Here is a 22,535-nt window from a genome sequence, read left to right as displayed (position 1 = left end):
TCTTTAAAGGTATTTTTCTAAATTTCTCTCCCCCGCCCACAGTATATTTATGATACAGCATTAAAGTTTACTTTAAAAAATCCTCCCGTCTGGGCTGTGCCGTCCTGGGTGAAAGTAATGGGGTCCCTGGCGTCGCTGAAAGCTTTAGCTCTGGAAACCTTCCAGCCGCACACACGTGTTTCATGGACAAAAGCCTGAGGGAACTGGGTGGGACTCATTTCTTTTTTCTTTTTTTTTTTGTGGTACGCGGGCCTCTCACTGTTGTGGCCTCTCCCGTTGCGGAGCACAGGCTCCGGACGCGCAGGCTCAGCGGCCATGGCTCACGGGCCCAGCCGCTCCGCGGCATGTGGGATCTTCCCGGACCGGGGCACGAACCCGCGTCCCCTGCATCGGCAGGCGGACTCTCAGCCACTGCGCCACCAGGGAAGCCCCTGGGACTCATTTCTGTAGCTGAGCGCAGCATAGACAGTCACAAGGTAAAGGCAGGTGGTGTGATCTTCCAACAGGGACAGGAGGAGCAAAACCATCTGCCAGAAGAAAGGTCTAGAAAGCACTGGGCCAGCCTCAGGACCAGGAGGGAGGAAAGGGCTCCTCTGAGAACTTATGCCCACATCACCCGCCTCCCATACGTGTGTTCTGAGGCTTACCAAGCTGAGAACTTAACTTAAAAAGTCCCCGAGTTGATGGAGCCGTGGGGGCAAATGGCAGAAGCAAAGGCAAATACTTTTGTAAGAACGTCCTCTTAGTTCACGTCTTATAAAATTCCCACAGACGCATTCTGGCCAAGTAGAAATCGAAGGGATGATGCTACACAAGCAACTGAGAAGAAGCCCCAGGAAACAGTGAGCAGCAGTGGACTGCACCTAAAACCAGCACGTTTAAGACGCCTGAAGGAATCCGAGAGTCATTAGAAACATGCGCGATGAGAAAGAAAAAATCAATAAACGAGTCCTGGTGAATTTGAAAAGAAAAAATCTATCACAGATCAAGAGAGAACAGTGAAATGGGGGCTGTAGAATTGAAGGAAAATCGACAAATTGGCCCAGAGTAAGGAATTAAAATTATGAAAAAGTGATTAAGAGACACTGAGGCAGATACTGTAGCGCACAGGGAACCCTATTCAACGTCCTGTGATGAGCCATAATGGAAAAGAATATATATGTATATAACGGAGTCACTTTGCCGTACAGCAGAAATTAACACAACATTGTAAATCAACTATACTTCAATAAAATTAAAAAAGAAAAAGAGACACTGAGGCAGAGAGTGAAAAGGCCTCACTCGTGTCTCTCAGAATTCCAGGACGAGAATGCCAGCAATGGGGAAAGTCCATATTTAAAGAGAGGGCTTCCCTGGTGGCGCAGTGATTAAGAATCCACCTGCCAGTGCAGGGGACACGGGTTCGATCCCTGGTCCAGGAAAATCCCATATGCCATGGAGCAGCTAAGCCCGTGTGCCACAACTACTGAGCCTGAGTGCCACAACTACTGAATCCCGCGCGCCTAGAGCCCATGTTCTGCAATAAGAGAAGCCACCAAAATGAGAAGCCCGCGCACCGCAACAAAGAGTAGCCCCTGCTCGCCACAACTAGAGAAAGCCGTGTGCGGCAATGAAGACCCAATGCAGCCAAAAAATATATATATATATATATATATATATATATATATATATATATATATATATATATATTTAAAGAGATAATGGCTGAGAATTTTCCAATATTGATGGAAAATATTAATCCTCGGCCTCAGAAGCTCAACAAACCTCAAGAAGGATGGAAAAGGAAAACAATCAAACACAACGAAGTGAAATTATAAAACACCGAAGATAAAGATACTAAAAATTGAGAAAACAGTCAAATTATCTACAAAGGAGTGATGATAGCATGGCCTGACTTCTCAAGAGCAAAAATAAAAGCTCTGGAAAGTTGAATAATGTCTTCAGGTCACTGAGAGCCAAGAGCTGTCCATCTGGTCGACCACCGGCTGATGGTTGAACTAACCACAGTTTTGGGAATAAATGAGCAATTTTTATTGTTGACACCTACTGAAGGAAAATTTGAAATAAAATCTTTAAGAAGAAGGAAAATGATCTCCCCCAAAGGCCTAAGAAGCAAACATGCCAAGCATGTGCCTCCCTGGTTGCTTTCTGTCTCACTAGGATGCTCTACACTCAGTATGCAAAAGGTGCTATGATCTGAATGACATACGTTCATATGTTGAAATCCTAAGTCCCAGCACGCTGGCATTAGGAGGTGAGGACTCTGGGAGGTGGTTAGGTTAGGAGGGTGGAACCCCAGGAATGAGATGAATGCCTTCATAAAAGAATTTCTCTGAACCTTCTCCATGTGGGGTCACAGCAAGAAGGCAGCCACCTATGAACCAGGAGGCAGACATCGACTCTACGGGTGCCTGGATCTTGGGCTTCTAGCTTCCAGAACCGTGAAAAATAAGTTTCTGTTGCTTATAAGCCAGCTGGTCTATAGTATTTTGTTATAGCCTCCCAAACAGACTAAGACAAAAGGCTTTCCCCTTTACCTCCTTCAGGTTCCCGCTTTCCCTGACTGCCGTATAATTACACTCTCCAGTCACTGTATCCTATCCCGCCTTCTCCTCCTTCATGGTATTTATATGGCATATTATAGCTTTATTTATTTTTAATATCTTCTTTCCATAATAAAAGATAAGATCCATGAAATAAGGGACTTGGTTTTGTTCGTTGCTCTATTTTCAGAACCTAAAATAATTTCAGGCACATAGCAGACACTCAAGGGTAACTAGTAAAAGGATAAAAACAGACCACATTCCTTCTCCTTCCAAAAAGAGGGAAAAAGCCACCTTCAAATGCGACCCTCAAGATGTCAAAAAAGAGGGGGGGAAAGAAGCCTGGAAATAGAAAACCAATAGGAGGTATAAAATAAAATGTTAAAAATAAGTCCAAACAGATTAGACTTATAATTTATCATAACAATACATGTAAACAGACTAAACTCATCAGTTAAAAAATTAGAGATTGTCAAGTTGGATTTTAAAGTAATTCAGTTATGTGCTGTATCCAAGAGATATCAGGAAATCACAGGACATAGGAAGATTGCAAAAGATAGAACCGGCCAGTGAAATGCAAAGAATGTTGGTATATCTACAGTAATAAGAGACAAAGTACATCTTAAGGGAAATATAATCCTGACCATATAATATTCAAATACGGCAAAAGCCCCACAGTATATTATTTAAGAACATATGCATATGCCATAAATGTATAAATAAATGACTGATAGAGGATGCATTTAGGTTACCTGGAGATGGAGGGGGCAGTGGCGGAGGTTGTGATTGGGGAAATACATTAAAGTGGTTTCAACTCTACTGGTAATTTCTTTTATTATTCTAAGCTGCATGGTGGGTACATGAGTATTTCATGAAGTTTTATCATATCTGTTCCATGTTGAAAATAGTTCATAATAATAAGAAAACTCTTCCCCAAATCTAATTACAAACAACTTTTGATGCAACAGGCTGTCCAACACAGGGTACCCTGAAAGTGTAGGTCAGAGAGCCCCTTGGGAAGAAAAGCGACACCGATGGGCAGGACAATTGAATGAGCTTTCCAAGCATCCTCTTAGGGAAGGCAAGGGCGTTCTTGGGTCAGCCAATTACTTAAACTCAATCTCATCCTCGGGAAATGTGTGTGGATGTAACAAGGGAATTGTGAGTATTAAATGAAACAATGAATGCACGTAAAGTGCTTGGTACATAGTAGGTGTTCAGTGAACCGCATCAAAATCTTTCTGGAAATGAAGCAGAATAGAACTAGCAAGTTAGAGTCAAAGAGAAATTAGATACTACTTACTTCCCAGACTTCCCCAGGCAAAGTCAGCACCTGCCCGAGGGAACGCTGCATCCCGTTCATCTTTGTATTCCCAGCGCCCTCAAGCACTGTGTCTGGCGCATGATGGACACTCAGGAATCATCTGGAGAATGCTGAAAGGTACCAGGATTCTTATGGACAAATCATATAAACACTGCAAATAAAGGAATCAGTTTCATCTCTCTAGTTGTGAACCAGCAAGATTATAAACAAGGGTAATGTTTACTAACACTACTACAGTACACTTAAACAGCTCCTTTTTTGGGGGGGGCGGATCCACATTTTACAACAGTGGTATTAAACGTGTTCTTTTCACTTCACGAATATTTCACGTCTTCTGTTTATGTCACTCAGATGAGTAACATAAGGCAAAACTGATCTAAAGTTGGACGATGTAAGCACGACACCTTCTCCTTTCATCTTATCCACATTTATCAAGAAAACTCAAAACAGGCCACTCGTTTTTCTTTCCTGCTTATTTGCTCCCTAGCAGCGGGCAGGGAGGGGCGGTTGGGATTAGGGACTTTACAAAAACTCCAGGTTGCCTCAGGGCCAATCACCGACTTCTTGGGCTTTATTCCTGGGGTAGGGAGGGCTCTCCCCGACCGCCCCCCACCCCCACCCCCGGAGGGCTAGGATGAACGGCGCTGACAGATACCGAGGCCTGCGCGCCGCCGCCTCCCCGCCCAGCGCGCACGGAGCGCGCTTTGCTTCCCTTGCCGGGGCAGGGGCTGCACGCGGCGTTTGTCGCCTTCGCTGGACGCAGGCAGGTCCGCACCGCGCGGAGGAGAGCGCGCGCGGCCCATCGTGGCGAGGAGGTGGGCGGCGACCCATCCCATTGGGATTCGTCCAGTCTCTCCGCGCCGGGGGGCGGGCGCGGATTTCCGCGGGGCTGAGTCCTGCCTACGTCTCAGTGGCGACGGAGTGGCCCCCTGCCAATGCCCACAAAGGCACAGAGCACTCTCCCGTTTGACCAAAAACCGCGAGGGGAGAGAGGCGCCGGCCGGTTGGGAGGCGAGGGCAGCCTTCTCCACGAACCGGGCGGTACGTGGCCGCGCTCCCGGCTGTGTCCCCAGAGCGCCGCGGGAAAGGAGAGGCTCAGAGCAACAGGTGCAGCCCGCAGCCACTCCCGGGACGTGGGAGACGACCCGCAGGGGCTCGGAGTCGGTAAGGCGCGGAGAGGGCTCTGTCCACCCCCAGGACTGCACCGGCAGGTCCCTCCTCCCGGGTGCGGGCGGATCAGCGGGCGGTGGTGCCTGGGCAAGGGGAGCCCTGCTTTCTCCGGACAACCGGCCCGGTCTGGGAAGGTCTAGCTCCGGCTCCGGTCCGTGTCCTCTCTCGGGCAGCCCCGTCCAAAAAGACGGTGCCACTAGGCACAGGCGCCCGGGCGCGTGCCCATCAGGGAGGCTCAGGCTCAGAAACTCGCGCTCTGCGTGCCAGGGGCTGGGTACTCCGGCTCCCCGCGGCGCCTTCCTTCCCCGGCCAGCACCTTTCGCGGCGCGACCCGGGCGCCCCCCGCGCGCCATGGAGCTGGCGGCGGGGAACTTCAGTGAGGGGAACGCGAGCGGGCCCGAGCCCCCCGCCCCGGACCCCAGGACTCTTTTCGGCATCGGCGTGGAGAACTTCGTCACGCTGGTGGTGTTCGGCCTGATCTTCGCGCTCGGCGTGCTGGGCAATAGCCTGGTGATCACGGTGCTGGCGCGCAGCAAGCCGGGGAAGCCGCGCAGCACCACAAACCTGTTCATCCTCAACCTGAGCATCGCCGACCTGGCCTACCTGCTCTTCTGCATCCCCTTCCAGGCCACGGTGTACGCCCTGCCCACCTGGGTGCTGGGCGCCTTCATCTGCAAGTTCGTCCACTACTTCTTCACCGTGTCCATGCTGGTCAGCATCTTCACCCTGGCCGCGATGTCGGTGGACCGCTACGTGGCCATCGTGCACTCGCGGCGCTCCTCCGCCCTGCGGGTGTCCCGCAACGCGCTGCTGGGCGTGGGCGTCATCTGGGCGCTGTCCATCGCCATGGCCTCGCCGGTGGCCTACCATCAGCGCCTCTTCCACCGGGGCGTCAGCAACCAGACCTTCTGCTGGGAGCAGTGGTCCAGCCAGCGCCACAAGAAGGCCTACGTGGTGTGCACCTTCGTCTTCGGCTACCTGCTGCCACTCCTATTCATCTGCTTCTGCTACGCCAAGGTGGGCCCGAGGCGGCTCCTGCGTCCCTGCACCCCTTCCCGGGACCCGCAGCCGCCCCGCCCCTTTGCCCTCATTCCCCAGAATTTTCTGCGGGGGCCGCGCGGTGACCCTTTCCTGCTCCCTCCGCCTCGGCTTGGGCTCGCGGGTCTGACGTTGCGCGGAAGTTACTCGGAGTTTGGGCAACGCCAGGGAAAGTTTGCAGCAGGTCACTTCCCGGCGCCCGTCCTCTCGCCCCGGCCCGGGGCCCTGAGGTTGTCCTGGTGGAAGGCGGCGTCGACGCCCACTTCTCAGTAGGGGAAAGCCGCGCCGCCCCTTCAGCGCGCGCGAGGGCTACCCCACGTGGCCGCAGGGTCACGGCGAGCGCTCCATCCTCCTGAGCGCACGCCTTTGCCAGGTGGAGGGTCCGCGCCCCTCCACAGCCCTCAGCAGGGCCTGATGGGGAGATTTCCCTGCCCGCGGGGTGCACAGGGTCGGGGGGGCCGGCGGGGACCGGCTCTGTGAAGCCGCTGCTTCTGGCGACAGAGCTTTGACTTTCGTCTTATACACAAGTTGGGCGTTACAAATCCAAGTGGTTAGACAGTATTTCTTCACGGAGTCTTGAGGGAGTCTCCAGAGAACGGGATGGATGGGCTTCCAGCTGATGGATGGGCTTCCAGCTGCTGCTTCCCCGTTTCAGTCCTTTTAGGAAGGGGTAAGGAATATGAAGTGACTCAGGGGGCAGGTCTAAAGCCCTATCGCTGAGAGACACACTGTTGACACACCTCTGGTCCCCTACCCCTGCACCTCCTTATTGGGAAAATGGCTGTTAACCTTCCTGGTGCAAGCCTCCCCCTCGTAGCTCGAGAAAGTCCCATTCTCTTTCATTAATAACACATGAGTCTGAAGATTTTATACTGATCTGAAAGTCTTGTTTATACTGGAGTAAAAGTATATGCTGGATAGTTATGAGACGTGATTCACGGGGTGAGCTCCGCTCTCCCTGACACACCCTCCCCGGACCCATCACCGTGAGAAAAATACTGCTGTAACCACATTCTGAAATTTCCACTGTTTTCTCTTCATCTCCCTCTCCGTATCTCTCATTCTGTTTCTCGTAAGGCGGGGACTCTAGGACTGAATAATCAGATGAGGTAGAACGGCAGTCATTTCTTACATTCAATTCATAGAGCTTTTTGGGTTTTTTTCCCCCCCCAGCAGAAATCTTGACTAAAAGCCACCTGGTTTTGTTTGTCCCCTCCCCCCACGTCATCTGTGTTGAGTTATGTCTGTTTTGAGTGGTAATATTTCTGGATGTGATCTGGAAGAATGTCCTGCATCAAAGGGTTATATATAAAGAGATGTGGTAATTGGGGAAATTGGGAGGTCACTGCAGCTTAGCTCTTCAGTAAATGGCTGTTTTATTCATTTCATCTTCTGCAAACGCAAATCAAAGCTTGGTTTGCACAGCCCAGTGGTCTCCAGCGTGCGCTATCTCAATCTGCAGGCCGCCCAGTGGGTTGGAGCTATCGTGCATATTTTATTGATAAGGAAAGAGGGTTCTGGAGGAGTGAAGGAGCTGAACCCAGATTGTGAAGCTGGTAAAGGGTTCAGGGAGGATTTCAGTGCAGGGATTCCCAGTCCCCCAAGAGAGGGGCAATTGCTGAGGGCCTGTAGGGCATGGACCTTGGGACTAGAGTGATTCTTACAATATTTGCCTCTTGCATCGTCATGGCATGGATTAGACTTCCATCGTTTCCCGAAAGTCTTCGGGGAACATAATTCAGGTCTCCTTAATGGAAACAACAAGGTAAATGTCTAGGAATAAATTAGGTTACATTTCTGTCATTTGAGAATTTATACAAGTCACACATAGGGCAAAATTTTAAATTTTTCAAAAATTCAAAAAATATATGATCATTGGGATAGTTTTTATATGGAAATAGTTTGCTTTTAAGCATAACTGGAACTTTCTTTGGAATTCAAGGTAATATTTGCATATTTATTCCAAACATGCTTGGGTGTTTTCTCCACTGACCACTCAGCAACATTCCTTAGGCGTTTTGCAGTTACCCAGACGTGATCCCCCCGAGTTTGTGGAAGGAATGAGTAACCCCCGGGGTAGTGTTATGAAGCAGGTAACATTGGACTTTTCCATATGGAGTCCTCTCCAGGTGGCCGTCTCTGATTTTGTTTTGCTGCGTCTCCTCTTGTCCCTTGCTTTCGGTCTTCTGGGAAGGCTGTCCCCAAAGAACCTCGCCAGGCCGGTCCTCGCCAGGCAGGGTCCTGTCCAGCCCTTTCCTTCCCCTGGAAAGTTCTCCTCATTTGTTCCTGCTAAAGCCTCTCTTCTATCTTTGCCTTAGATTTGATTTCTTATACCCCAGTCTCTGTTGGCAGGACAGTAAACTAACCCATTGTCAATGTGCAGAGAGTCATCCCAAATGTCCCTGTAGCGAGTGAAAGGCTTGTCTTGCAGAGGATGCTAAGCATCTGTAGGAAGTGAGAAGTATCTCAGTAGAGCTGGGAATTTGGAGTCGGAAGTTCACGCCCCCCGTGATGGCTGCTTGACCTGCATAGGAATCGTGAGGGTGTGACTAAGTCCTCTGGCTTCCCAATCCGGGAAGGGCCGTCCAGAAGGGCTGCATCCCGCCGAACCGAGCAGGCTTTCACAGTAAGTCCAGTTCCATTCAATTACTTCCGTGCTGCGGCGCTTCAGGGGGACAGAGAGGTGGCTGGAACACTGCTTCCAGTTTTTGGAGAGACTCATCGAGTAACCGGTGGACAGTCTAAAGCCCTTAGTCACCCAGAGCTAATTTTCCTTAGATTTTTCACTCAGATGGGACATAAGAAAGAACTCAACACCAGTGTGGCATATGTACAGCCGTCTCGGCCCTGTTGTATAGCTTATGTTGTAAATTCTTACATAGAACCAAAGTGACTCACATCATTTCCCCTGAGTATTACATTGGCGAGAGAAGACAAAGCTAGTTTCTCTAAGGAAGGAAACCAGTGTCTCCCTGGAAGCCTTCCTGACGGGACATTAATTGTAGAACCTTGCTGAACGGTCTTCCAGTCATCAGTGATGCTGGAGGGCAGTCTGTAGTTTTTCCGTGTATCTAGGATTTAACATACGACAGGGACCTGGGGATTGTTAAAATGTAGAATCTTGGGGGAAGCCAAGGTGGAAGGGAGACCAACAAGGATGCATATATGGGTAGCGGTGTGGCTCTTTCTGGACGAAACCGCAGAGCTCTCTGCACCAGAGCTCTCTGCCAGCAGGTGCTCCGGCCGCAGATGGCACCTGGGCACCCCTCAGGGTTAGAGGCACAGGTGTCCTTGGCAGTTCTTAGTCACCATTACTCCACCACCTCATGTGAATTTCAGTTTGAATGACATTGCAAATGACGGTGGTCCCATTTCAGAACGTCCAGAAGTGTCGTTGCAAAATGGACAGTGATGTGTGGGGTCTGAGACAAACCGATTTTATTAGTCTGTGTTTTTCAGGTCCTTCATCATTTGCATAGAAAGTTGAAGAACGTGTCGAAGAAGTCAGAGGTATCGAAGAAAAAGGTAAAAATATTCGTGGACTTACAGCCTGTGCGCGTTTCTATAGCTCAGTTTACGTGTACTCTTAGCTCTCCTTGCAGCCACCCAGTGCCTGTGACGTTTTGGTTCCTGGGTACAGAGATTTGAGATGAGCCTCTTACCACTAGGCAGAGGGTAGAAATGGGAAGTGAGCTGTTGAGGGTGGCCGGGTGACCGTGCTGCGCGAAAACGTGGATGGACGTCTCGGGAGAGATGGAAGTCTCGGGACGGGGGGAAAGGTCCATTTTCTGGATTCTCAGCCTCTTGAGAAGGTATGTGCTAGGTTGGTTGGGACAGAGTGTCGAGTGGCTGGATCCATACTTTGCGTGAAACTACCGTCACGTTATCGTGTATTGACCGTCTCTGATGTGATGCCAGGAGGCCCTGTCTTAATAATCTTCCGGGAGAGTGTTGTTACAGCCTCTCCCTGAAGCCTCAGACGCAGACGCACTGTTTGTCTCTCTTCCTCCCAGACTTCTGCTGACTTTGGCCCCGAGGGGAGAGAACTAAAGATGGGAGGGGCCTCAGGGGATTTCAGCCCATTTTTAATTGTCTTTTTCATCCCGTGAATTCTGAATTCCAGAAGCTTCTCCTGAAGAGTATTACAGCATCTAACATCCTGCAGTTTATCACACTTCACATTTTGAGGAAAAACTGTTTTACAAATCAGGATTAATTTACCTCTTATTCAGATAATATCTATATCATCTCTGATTTTTAGGAAGTAGAATGAAAGTTGATGAGATTATTAGACCATATGATTAGGGAGGAGGAGATTATAACCAGAATCTTTACCCGCAAATATTACTCATAACATCTTAAAATACCTTGGTTTTCCTTCTAAATATTTATTATGATCAAGGACACATAATTTGCAGAAATTATAGTTTAATCAGATTTGCTTTAAAAACTTCTGCATAAATAAACTACAGCTCTTCCTGACCTTTCCTTGTTTATAAACAATAACGTGGCTAAAAACACACCTGTTCTCAGAGCCCGTGAAAAGAAATAGCAGAGAGTTGGTTAAAAAGCACAAAGTTTAGCTTGTGTTTGAAGAGGTTAACACCCTTGGGGAGGGTGGGGGCTTGCTGAACTTCTGCAGAGGTTATGCCCTTGGAACGTGGTACCTGCTTATGATTGAGGCCAAAGATTTTCTGCCTCTTGGCAGGAAGGAAATAAAACTTTTCTTTAGCATTGGCTGGATCTTACTTGCATGCTACAGTTAGTTTTAGTCTCTATATTTGAAAACTGTTGGAGAGAAATTGTGGAGGTTCCAGAGGAGAAAAAGTGATTAAAAGAATGAAAATAGGGCTTCCCTGGTGGCGCAGTGGTTGAGAGTCCGCCTGCCGATGCAGGGGACACGGGTCCATGCCCCGGTCTGGGAGGATCCCACATGCCGCGGAGCGGCTGGGCCCGTGAGCCATGGCCGCTGAGCCTGCGCGTCCGGAGCCTGTGCTCCGCAACGGGAGAGGCCACAGCAGTGAGAGGCCCGTGTACTGCAAAAAAAAAAAAAAAAAAAAAAAAAAAATGAAAATAGATCTTGGAAGAAATGATTAGAAAAGCTTCTGTTTTACAGTAAAATGATCTAAAGATCAGTGATTAGTTTAACATTTACATCATTTGGTTTTATGTGTATACGTGTGTGCATGGGGTGTGTGTGTGTGTACATATATATGTGTGGGTATATATTATATACGTATGTGTAAATGTAATTCTTACCATGGGAGAAGTTCTCAGCATTTGGAGGAGGGAAGCTTTTCTCTTCGATGCTCACAACCTCTGACCCTTAATAACCACTGAACAGATGGCAGATCTCTTTTGATATATTTAATTGCCTCTTTGTTTGCACAGAACAAATAGAGTGTGGTGCTGGGGCCTGTGTGCGTGTGTGTGTGTGTGTGTGTGCGCGCACCTGTGTCTAGGCAAGGGATAGCACACAGGTGCAGGGGTGGGGTGGGAAGAGGGAATGGGAGAGAGAGAGGAGAACAAGCAGACGGGAGACAGAGGGGGAAGAGCAGAGGGTCCAGGATGGAAAGCCAGCTTGACTGTCAACCCTGAAGGCGGAGACTGGATTGTCTCACGGTGATGCTTCCCCGGGTCTTCGCGCAGAACAGTCTTCCTGGTGTGTATACATGTTGAGTTGCTGGCGGATGATGGGGTGATGTGATAAGATTTTGATAGTTCCTTCATTTCAGCTGCGCCCATTTCCAGCTCCCCTCTCAGTGGCTGAGTAGGGCACCTTCCTCTGTGCTGTATCCACCCACCTGGGGACCCCCGAGTGTTAAGGCTGGTAGCACTCACGGGGCAGAGAGTTGGGTCTTTCATCACAAACGTGCCGAACAGTTATCCTGCGTGTTTGGAGGAAAATACAAATGAAGAGTGTGATTTCCGTGGCCAAAATAGTAGTGATCATAGTACAGAGCCCTGTGCTTCATTAATGCCAGGCTCTGCTGGACATAAAGACACGTTTTCCGGCACAAGGCTGATTAGATACTAAAACGAGATTCTTAAACAATTTCCGCGAGACTTCCCAGTGGGACAGACCTCCCCACCGGATGGTTCCTTCTAATAAGGAAGCAGACGCGAGGCCCTTTTGGTACCCTCTCAACCACGAGGTTCTTTCAGCAGCTGCTCTTTTTTTCCCCTTCTGGCTTGAAGTAATTCAGCAAGCTTTTTGGCCGTCATTTATACAATTCACAAAATGTTTTTCATCACTCTCATCTTTTAGTCACTTTTTTCTTCTCTGCCAAGTTCCATTAGACGGATTATGAATAAAATTCTTTGAAGAAAAAATAACGGATGTCTCAGATGGCTTGAAAAGGAGCATCTCAGAGGAGGAGAAATTAGTATTTTCCAGATACTTTCAGAGTGAGGAGTAAAAAGAAGACAGGCTAATAAAGCACCCAACCTCAAGTATAGGAATTAGTACAGAGATTTAGCACACGGCCTTAGATGATACCTTCTTCTCTATCAGGCGATGGTATGGTGGTTCTGTACTCTGCACAGACACGTGGGGAAAGTAGGAGGCGCATCGGATGCACATCCATCTGTGATTGAGGCCAATGATAACTGTAAGAAATGAAAATAGCCTCATTCCCCACAGAGGGGACTTGTCTCCTTACCTGCTGACATTTCAAAGGAGAAGAGAGGAAGCAGCTTTTGCGAATCCTACCTAGGAGACGGTGTGGGTCAGCCTAGGCGCTGTCAGCATTGAGGAAATACTTTAGCCTTTCACTTGGGGTGGATGAGATGATTTGCTTTTGTTGTGGCCTTTGTGGAATTCTTCACCGGTTCTTCAAACACGCGATTGAGATGTTTAGAAAGGCAGGTTCCTGGGCAGCTACCTAATCCCCGTGACCTATGGAAGCAGAGCCATCGGGCATGAGGCCTAGATACCAGAATTTTTGCAAAGCTCTGCCCTGCGTGATGATGGCGCGCTGATCTGCTGGAAACCCGGTTTGTGGTTGTTAGTACAACGCCTTATTTTGACCAGGTCTTGACCTGGAGCTGGCGTATTCCAGGCGCCTGCTTTCTGAGTCGGGTGTTGGAAGCAGTGGTGGCTGCAGGCCCTGTTATGCAGTGTGGACTTCTTTCCTGCATTCCCTCCCATGTCTTCCCGGTTCCCTGGACCCAGAGGCATCTGCAGCAAGCCTCTACTGCAAAGGAGACAGAGGAAGAAGCCATGTACCGCCTCTGCCTACACGCAGGGATGTGCTCGCCTAACGTGACGCCATGGCCGTGTGGACGCCTCCAGGGCTGCGGGGCTGAGCGCCAGGGCCCGTGTGCAGGGTGCCCACTGCTGTACCAGCTCTGACGGGCTGAATGCCTGTGAAACAGGCAGGAAATAAGTAGTGAGCCCTTGCTGACACTAAGCGGGGAGCACAAACATTCTATTAAACTCTTTTGGGAACAGGCTTCGATAAATGCTACAGTTTATATAAGTACCGATTGAGTATTCTTCCCTGATTTATATTGTAATTGTAATCCGGTCACATTTCAAAGCTACAGGTAGGCCGAGAAAAAGAACCTCGTTCATGGTTCTGAAAAGACCAGTGGAACCGCTAAAAATAAAAGGTAGATTTTGAATGGACTTGGGTAAACAGACAGTAACAAACACCCCAAAGAAAACATACCATACTGCCCATTGCCCTACAATGATGCAGAGATAGATACACTATGGCTCTTATCAGTAAGCTGCTGGGGTATATTTCTGCCCTAAGCTTGGTACTTAGTAAGAACTTCCTAAAAGGAACAATGAAACAGGATATCCAGAGAGTGTTTTGTGAAGCACAGAGATCTTCTTATTGTCTTAGAAAGAGCAGATGATGTGTTCCGTTCTATTTGCAGGTGGAATTACGTCTAGATGGTTTTTATTAAATCGTCTGGGAATGTATCCCGCACACCAATGGGTAAACAGGTTGACAGCAGACAATCCCTTAATAGATGTGCGCAGATTGCTGTTTGCTTTGTGCTCCATGGGGTCGGTGGCTTCAATCTGTATACCTGCCACCCTGTAAAAACCTGTCATCAGGTTTGTACCTGAGTTGTTTGAAGCGTTGAAATGGACCAGGCCCAGTCAGGGAATCGTCAGGTTGGGTCACCCTCTTCACAGGCCAGGAAAGTGAAGCCCAGGGAGGTGACATCATTTTTCAAAGGTCGTTAACCCGTTTATGGCTGATGTCGGTCCTTGGCTTTTGCACGATCTGCGCACCTTCTGATGGTGAGCTTAGCTCTCATCTCCAGCCTCGCTGACCACCGTGTTCGCCTTGACCTCGACCTGAGGTCTGAGTGTCTCCTCTCCCATTTCTGCCTGGGCTTCCTGGCTTCCAGCCCGTGTCTTGGACAGACTTCCTCTCCGAGTCAGTCTGCTACCTCGTGCCCCTCCTGGAGGAGCCTTAATCCTTACCTTCGGGGTGTTGTTGTCCTTAACAGCAGGATTCTAATTCATGGGGAGTAATAGGAACGTCATCTTGTCAGGTGGGAACATCCCTGCAGGGCCGGGGTCTGCGCTTCTCCCGGGGAAGAATGTGTGGGTCCACAGTGGTTCCCTAGTTGTGGGATCACTTTGCTCCACCCTGTGAGGTTGTAGGAGAAAGAAGCCTCCTTCCTTCTTTCTCTCTCCTTCCCCTCAACCTCCCCCCCACACACTCGTGGATCCCAGTCGAGATCCCAGTCTCTCCAGAGGGGAAGGTGGACAGGGGACCACCAGGCAGTGCTCACAGTGGATTTAGGGTCGTGACTGGGAGGGGATGATGGGCACCCACGCTCTCCTGCTCTGGGAGGTGTCCTGGTGGTCACGTTCCCACTCTGCATGTTCAACACGGTCTTTTAGAGCATCACAGCCTGGGCTTGATCTGAGGAGGAAGAGAGGCTACTGGATTCCCAACCTCGGGAGAGACGGAAAGCATCTCTCTCTCATGTCCTTCATATTCCTTTCACCTTCGAGGAGCAAACGGCCTAGAAGAGAATGGAGGGGGATGGGCGCTGGAGCAGGAGAGCGAGCCAGCAAACGTCCCCCCTGTGATTCAGTTACAGGACTGAGCCCACAGAGCTGCCCTAAGGCTCTGTGGTCCAGAGAGCCCTGGGTGCCCAGAGACAGGGATGCGGCTGCCGTCACCAGGTAGACCTTGTGGGATGTTCTCTCCCCGAGCGCCCGCTGTTCAGAGCACGGTTTGGGATCACAGAGACCGGCCTCCAGCTGTAACTCTGCATCCCGCCGGGGGGCGGGGGGGCAGCAGGCCCTGTCCTAGCCAGGCTAGGTCTCAGCGTCCTCATCTACACCGCGGATCATCGTGCGGTCTGCCCGGATTGGTGGCAGCGAGTGAAGAACGCAAAGCCAGCAGTCAGCCGAGGTCGCCTCTCGGTGCCCCCGACCCAGCCCTGGTTCTGCCGTCAGGCGGTTGAGCCCAGCTTACACGCTTTTAAGGAAGAAACCAGCCGATGGCTTTCTATTTTATACTTCAAACATTGTTAATAGCCCACTGTCTTTTGTTCAAATCCCTGGAGATGGAGTTTTCAGTTCGTTGCACTCTTGGCTTTTCAACGTGTCCTGATTTGGTGGTGATGGAGCACAGGAAAAGTGTCCCAAGACTTAACCCCAGCCCTTTAGGTTTGCAGCCCGTGGCGGGCACTCAGAACAGATGCAGCGGGGAGACGGGGGCACACGCGTGGTGCGCGGGAGGGAAGGCTCCTCTCGTGTTGAGGTTCTTGCCCAGGGAAGATCTTCTCCCATCACCTGCTCAGCAGAAACCTCAAAGGACGCCTGTGGACCCTGCCTCTGATTTCTAGGTGTTTCAGATTCAGGAGCGGCAGGGAAGGGTGGAGACACAAGCAAACAGGGAGACAGGCCCTGAAATGGCTCTCTGGACCCACTGCATGTGTTGGGGGTCTCTAAGTTTGTCCAAGTTCAACAAGGAGAAATAAACATCTCCTCTTGTCTGTGGAGGCAGCTCTCGGAAGCAGCGTTCACGAGCTCAGCTGAGCTGCCTCCCTGGGCTCAGTCCCACTGTGTGCTGTGCATCGGGTTGTAAAGTTACCGTGTTCAATCTGTGTGTTCCTGTTGCCATGACTCAAAGCACGCTTCCTGTTATCCATATGCGTTTCACATACCTGCTAGAATTATTCCCTATGGAGGGTCAAGGCCGGTCCCGGGGAAGTTTTGAACAAAACTGCTGCGCGAAGTGAAGGTTAACACCTAAGGCAGATTTAGTACGTACCTGATCCTGTGAGAATACACAGAAAATTCTCTCAGGGCGTGCTGTAAGAGGCTGGGTTCCTTTCCTGCTGTAATCGATGCATCGCCTTTCTTTTCCTTCTCCTAGACTGCGCAGACGGTGCTGGTGGTGGTCGTGGTTTTCGGGGTCTCCTGGCTGCCTCACCACGTCATCCACCTCTGGGCTGAGTTTGGGGTCTTCCCACTGACGCCCACCTCCTTCTTCTTCCGGATCACCGCCCACTGCCTGGCATACGGTAATTCCTCCGTGAATCCCATCATTTACGCGTTTCTCTCTGAAAATTTCAGGAGGGCTTATAAGCAGGTGTTCAAGTGCCACGTTCGCAACAAGTCACCTCTTAATGACACTAAAGAAAATAGAAGTCGAATAGACAACCCGCCATCAACCAATTGCACTCACGTGTGAAAAAAGATCAACACGTTCTTCGTGCGGCGTTTCCATACTTGTGGAGTAGACACGTAAAAAATACAATGAGGTGTTAAACAAGGCGGCAACTTGTTATCTTCACAACAGTTCATATTATATTAATTCAATTCCACTTGTGTTTAAAAAGTACTTTGATCTACCTGGAAAATCCCTAGGTCTAGTGAAGATTATTTCTAAATTTTATTTTATTTCTAAATTCGATTCCATAAGCGAAAGAGAATAAAATAGTTTTATACCTCTTAAGAAATGAAAGTTTAATAGAATTCCCTACGTTTGTTCAGTTCTTCATAGGATAAGGAATAAGGACCTAGAAAGATGGCCAGGAATATTTGTGATCTACGTTTTGAAGCAAATTTATTTAGAAAACGTGTTTGTGCTTTAGTTCTTCAATTTTGAGATAAGGGGTAATATTAAAACTGTGTGTTTTAAAATACGATCATGGACACATGAAAGTGTTCCCTGAGTTTTATTTTTGCGACCGTTTATATAGAGACACTGCTATTTGATGGAAATAAGTTTAGTGCACATGTCACATTTGCTCCCAGTTGTAAGTAGTGTACAGGGCTTCTGAGTTGTGCTGCGTCTGTCTGCAATCATGAGGTCCATTAAGTTTATCTCAGGAGGTCAGGAGGTGTTGCGGCCATGACCCTGGGTGTCAGCCATCGGGATGTCAATTAAAAGCTATCCTGTGAACTTAGTCTTTATTGAGTTGACTAAAAAAATCAGGGAAATCACCACCTGCAACTATTCTAATAGTGGAAGCTGTGAATGAGATTCTGAGAATGAAACTGGACATTAAAATTTTATATATATATATCTATATATATCTATATCTATATCTATATATATATATGGCAAGGTATTAGCTATGCCTTGAATGTAATCTACCCCAAAGAGAGAATTTAAAAAATGTCAGTGAAGATGATGTACAGAAAATAATTTCCATAAATTCAGAAATTAGCAAGTCATATGAGATAATTGTCATGCCATGTGAGGAAAGCATATACTAAATGTTTGGTTCGGATAAATTTTGAAGAAAACAAACCTTATGAATGGCTCTACCTAGGGATACCATATCTTGTACAAACAAATGCTTTTTTCATTAAATTTGTAATGATGTCTAATGCACATTTACCCCAAACATCATTCCCCCTGGAAATGTTAATTTGGGGTTCAAATCCTCATGACTTGAGTTTCAAATGTAGTTTTTGTGATGATTTCATATTTACAATGAGAAAATAGTATGAAAAGAGTAAACGATCCTATATTAGAAAATAATTCTCAGACTGTAAGACTTTGATCTATTTTAGGATGATACAAAAGCAAGAAGATTTTTTAAAAAAGAAATTTGTGTAATGTACAGCTGTGTCAAATCAGGACTTCATGTGAAATACCAAATTTTAGATCAAAAAACCCAACTCGATGTAAGTCTTTGCACGTTAACTTCTCTAGTTCATGAATTTACTTTCAAAATTATGTTCCTCCAGAAAACGGTGTTTACCTTTGCAATGGTATAAATAGTTCTCTGGACGGAATAGGAGAAAATTGTCAGAGAGGGTGGGAAAGCAAGCGCTTTCGTGTTTGATGGCCAGGGAAAAATTATGTATATGTGTATGTGAGTATTTTTAAGAACAACGTAAGTCCTTTGCACGGAAAATTTGTTTGCACTTTATTCACATTTGGCAGCAGATACATTTTATCCTGACGATGGTACCTCCTGTGCTTTGTGGAACTTGAAGCTGCCGTTGTAAATGCCGGGACAACTTCTGGGTGTGTGAACGCACGCGGCCGTGCAAAGAGCTGCCTCCTGGTTGCCTTTGGACTTGCGTGGATGACGGCGATTCCCTGCACCATGGCTGTTCTCTTGTTTTCCTGTTCTGTTTTCCACGCACTCAAATGAAGTATTAAAACACATACAGTAGCTAATGCTGCTCTTTTCTAAGAAGTGTTGAGAATGGGCTTCGACACGACGTATTTACCCTTGTAATGCCTTGGTCCCTCGCAGATGACGTGACCACGGACTTGCAAAACCCAAGTGTGCCGATTGTAAAAGCAGATCGCTTTATTCTGTAGTCAGATAGGATATTCTTCCTGCCATCGTCATTTTTAATCAATTCCTCTTGTTCAGAGTTGAGGTTATCTCCTCCTCTAATGGGTTTTGTTGCTGATGATAACGTAGGTCTGCAAAGATGTAAAACCCTGTAAAGTTTCCTGAGTGAGGGGTTGCAGACGAACTTTTATTGCATCTGCCGAACAGCTGCTTCCTGGGGCTCGGATGTCCTCATGTGTAATTAAAGGGAGCCATTCGGAGGCCCCGCCCCTTCTTCACTGTATAACCCAGCCCCCTGCCTTACTCCCAGCAGCCAGGCTAAAGGAGAGACACCCAGTGCGTCTTTCAAGTCCGGCTGCTGGATAAACCTTGTGTTTTAGTGACTTGCAAAGAAACTTGATGCTTTCCCCTTAGATGTGGCGGCTTTAGTGCCCCAGGGCAGCTGTTATTTTTCTGGGCCTTTTCCGTCCCCATGGGGCGGTGGCTCTGGAATATTTACATAGCGGGCAGGCATGTTGGCTGTTTCGTATGCATAAGCAACAGTTTCGGTTCCCTGCTGGTGAAGATAGGGACTCCGATGAGGAGACTGTCTTGTCCTGTGTTCCCAGGAAGAGCGTAGATAGTCTCTGCTGTTCTGACCACGCGTGTGCTCAGCAAGGTGAGGGCTGAGGCCATTTTCTGAATATCGTAGGGAAATACTTCTGCTGTAAATGGGATCGTTCTACTGCCCACATCGGGAATCAAACCATCGTCTTCCCCTCCTCCGGCTTTCCCACCCCCTGTGCTTCTATCCTAACTTGCTTCTAGGCAGAGTTCCTCACTCTGACGTATACCATAGTAAAATTCCTCCTTCACCCCAGGCGTCCCAGTGGAGGGATGTCTGAACCGCGTGAGCCGTGCGAGGCGAAAAGCTTCTGTAATTCAACTTCCGGTTGGGATCCTGCGGACGACTGCATTTGCTCAGTGCCTCAGATGCTGCATTGACGTGGTGCAGAAATGATTCCAAGACGTTAGCTGAAACCCAAGGTCAGACTTCTGGGCAGGAGAGAATCCATTCCCTTTCCGCAGATGCCACAGATAAGCTGTGCGATCCCAAGTGCTTGTGTTCAAGCAGCCTTGCGCTGGGTGAAGCAATGTACTGTTCAGCTTCCTCCTGTTCTGGCTTAAAAAGTTGTTAAACACGTATATAAACCACGTGGTCATGTAAGTTGAGTCAAGAGGTCAAGGTGGCTCCTTCTGGAGACTTACCATCTAAAATCTGTCAATTTCCAACTGCACTGATTACAAATATCTTCCCGGTTTTAAATTTGTAAATGACTTTCTATTTAAGGTCATCCTGTTCTTCTTGGCCGTTAAAAGACATTGCATGTGAAGTTATTTGTCACGCAGATGTTAAAGACTTGTTTGTCTGAGGACGTGTTGATTTTAAAAGTCTCTGTAGTTAGGGTAGGTGGCCTTAAATGCCGAGGGTGATTTGTCTTGGAAAGAAAAGAATTGCGGAACGGATTTAATTTGTGCTGTATTTTAACATTTTCTTTTTTAGAAGTGGAAAGTTGAGCCTGCAGAATGGCTTTAAAAGCTGCAGCATCCTTGATGTGGGCTGCGCGCACGTCAGGCAAGCGTGTCTAGGGGAGCGTGCTGTGCGTCGTCTGCGTCGCTCAGGATTCTGTTTCTTTACCCGTGAAAGCACCACAGATGGTCCAGGTGGTGGTTTCTTTTCCTACATGAGTGTGAGCGGCAGGTGCACGCACACCCGCCTCCTGCACCTGGGCTGCCACCCTGGGATTCGGAGGTGGGCGGGTGTGCTCAGCGTGGCAAGATCCTCAGGCCGTTCACAGGCCCTGGGCACTGCCCCCCTCTGCTGGGTCCTGCACTCACGCTCAGGGCACCTCCTGCTGCCCCGAGAGTGCGGGTTCTGTCCTGGGGGCAGCGGTGGAGGTGGGGACATCTCAGGGATGGAGAGTGGGAGGGGAAGGTGGCGAGGAAGCGCCCTACTTTTGTACACCTGGTGATAGCTGGGCTTTCTCTCCCAGTCTGTTTGAACATTGACCAAGTTTGCTGTATTCAGACAGTTGTGTGAAGAGCCGATCCTGTAGCTAAGGCTTTTGGTGTCACTTCGGGGTGGAAAGCCCCATCCTTTTCTGTCTTTGTTTTTTAAATTGAAGTATAGTTGATTTGCAATGTTGTGTTAGTTTCTGGTGTACAGCAAAGCGATTCAGATATATGTATGCTTTTCAGATTCTTTTCCATTATGGTTTATTACAAGATATTGAGTATAGCTCCCTGTGCTATACAGTAGGACCTTGTTGTTTATCTATTTCATATATAGTGGTAGGTATATGTTAATCCCAAACTCCTGATTCATCCCTCCCCAGTTTCCCCTTTGGTAACCATACGTTTGTTTCTCTGTCTGTGAGTCTCTGTTTCACAGATAAGCTTCTTTGTGTCATATTTGATTCCGTATGTAAGTGATATCATACGATATCCATCTTTCTCTGTCTGACTTACTTCGCTTCGTATGATCATCTGGGTCCATCTGGGTTGCTGCAGATGGCATTATTTCATTTTTTTATGGCTGAGGAATATTCCGTTGTATATATGCACCACATCTTCTCTATCCATTCATCTGTCGATGGACATTTAAGTTGCTCCCATGTCTTGGCTATTGTGACTAGTGCTGCTATGAACATGAGGGTGCACGTATCTTTTCGAATTAGAGTTTTCTCTGGATATATGCCTAGGAGTGGGATTGCTAGATCATATGCAAGCCCCATCCTTTTTGCTGGGGAACAGTTTTCTGGAAATCTCAAGGTGTATTGCACAGCCCCCAATTCTCAGCATTTAGAGAAGTCACAGGCCACTGGCTGCTGGAATAGATTAGAACTGGAATCCACCATTCAGATTCTTTAGACTCGTAGGTAGTGGTGATTTGTAAGGTAATTTAGAATTTGAGATGCATTTTGTGGTCTGCTGTAGGTTTTCTTTGGGACACCATGTACTACAGAACCTTACTTCAGAAGATGGGATATTGCCTACTGAAATGGGAACTCCTTATGTGTTCTAAAGACCGTAGCGTGTCCCTGAAGCTCATTCTCCCCATTTGATGAGCTTGTTTGCGGCAGTCATGCTGACGTGCCCGACGGTGTATGGAAATGCGGATGGTCCTGGTGCTGGCAGAGAAGGAGCTGAGCCTGACATGAGTGTCCTTCACGGCCTTTCAGCAGCAGAGCCAGTGGAGGACAGACCTCCAGGCCTGCAAAGGCAGTGAAAGCAAACCTGGAGGGAACAGTTTGTGTGTGTGTGGTGAGGGGCACCCGTGACCCCCGGAGCTGATGTAGCAAAGGGAGCCTGGGGCTTGGTCACGACTGGGAGGAAGTGTCAGACTCTAGGAAAACATGTAAATTCCCTGCTTCTGTGTGGGACGCGAGGAACAGGGAAGGCCTTCAGGACGGAGTGGGCTATGCTGGGGCCCTTAAAGGATCACCGGATTGTTCGGGAAATCACGGAGCCTCATCCAAGTGTTGGCCACAGGTCCTGTCCCTTGGAGCCCTGGGCCATCTGCGGGTCCCCTTCAGGACCGCTGGCTGGGGAGGCGAGTCGGGACGGGGGCTGGCGGGGCGCAGGCTCCGGTCCCCCTCTTCCGTTCAGCCAGAGGCTCTAGTCTGCCTTCCACTTTCCATGTAACACTTCACCGAAAAGTAAAGACCACT

The 22,535-nt window shown here is 48.5% G+C and overlaps 1 protein-coding gene across 1 annotated transcript; it reads left to right on the top strand.

Moving 5' to 3' along the window:
• The first annotated feature begins 5,388 nt into the window (after nt 1–5,388).
• GALR1 (galanin receptor 1) lies at nt 5,389–16,754 on the top strand. The gene is made up of 3 exons (XM_032603365.1): nt 5,389–6,054; nt 9,535–9,600; nt 16,437–16,754. Exons 1-3 carry the CDS (start codon nt 5,389–5,391, stop codon nt 16,752–16,754), a joined length of 1,050 nt encoding a protein of 349 aa, XP_032459256.1.
• Nucleotides 16,755–22,535: the final 5,781 nt, after the last annotated feature.

This window comes from Phocoena sinus, chromosome 14 (genome assembly GCF_008692025.1).
Source record: "Phocoena sinus isolate mPhoSin1 chromosome 14, mPhoSin1.pri, whole genome shotgun sequence".
Taxonomy (NCBI): Eukaryota; Metazoa; Chordata; class Mammalia; order Artiodactyla; family Phocoenidae; genus Phocoena; species Phocoena sinus.
The sequence above is the reverse complement of the archived record's forward strand: the minus strand, read 5'-3'. Positions and strand labels throughout refer to the sequence as shown.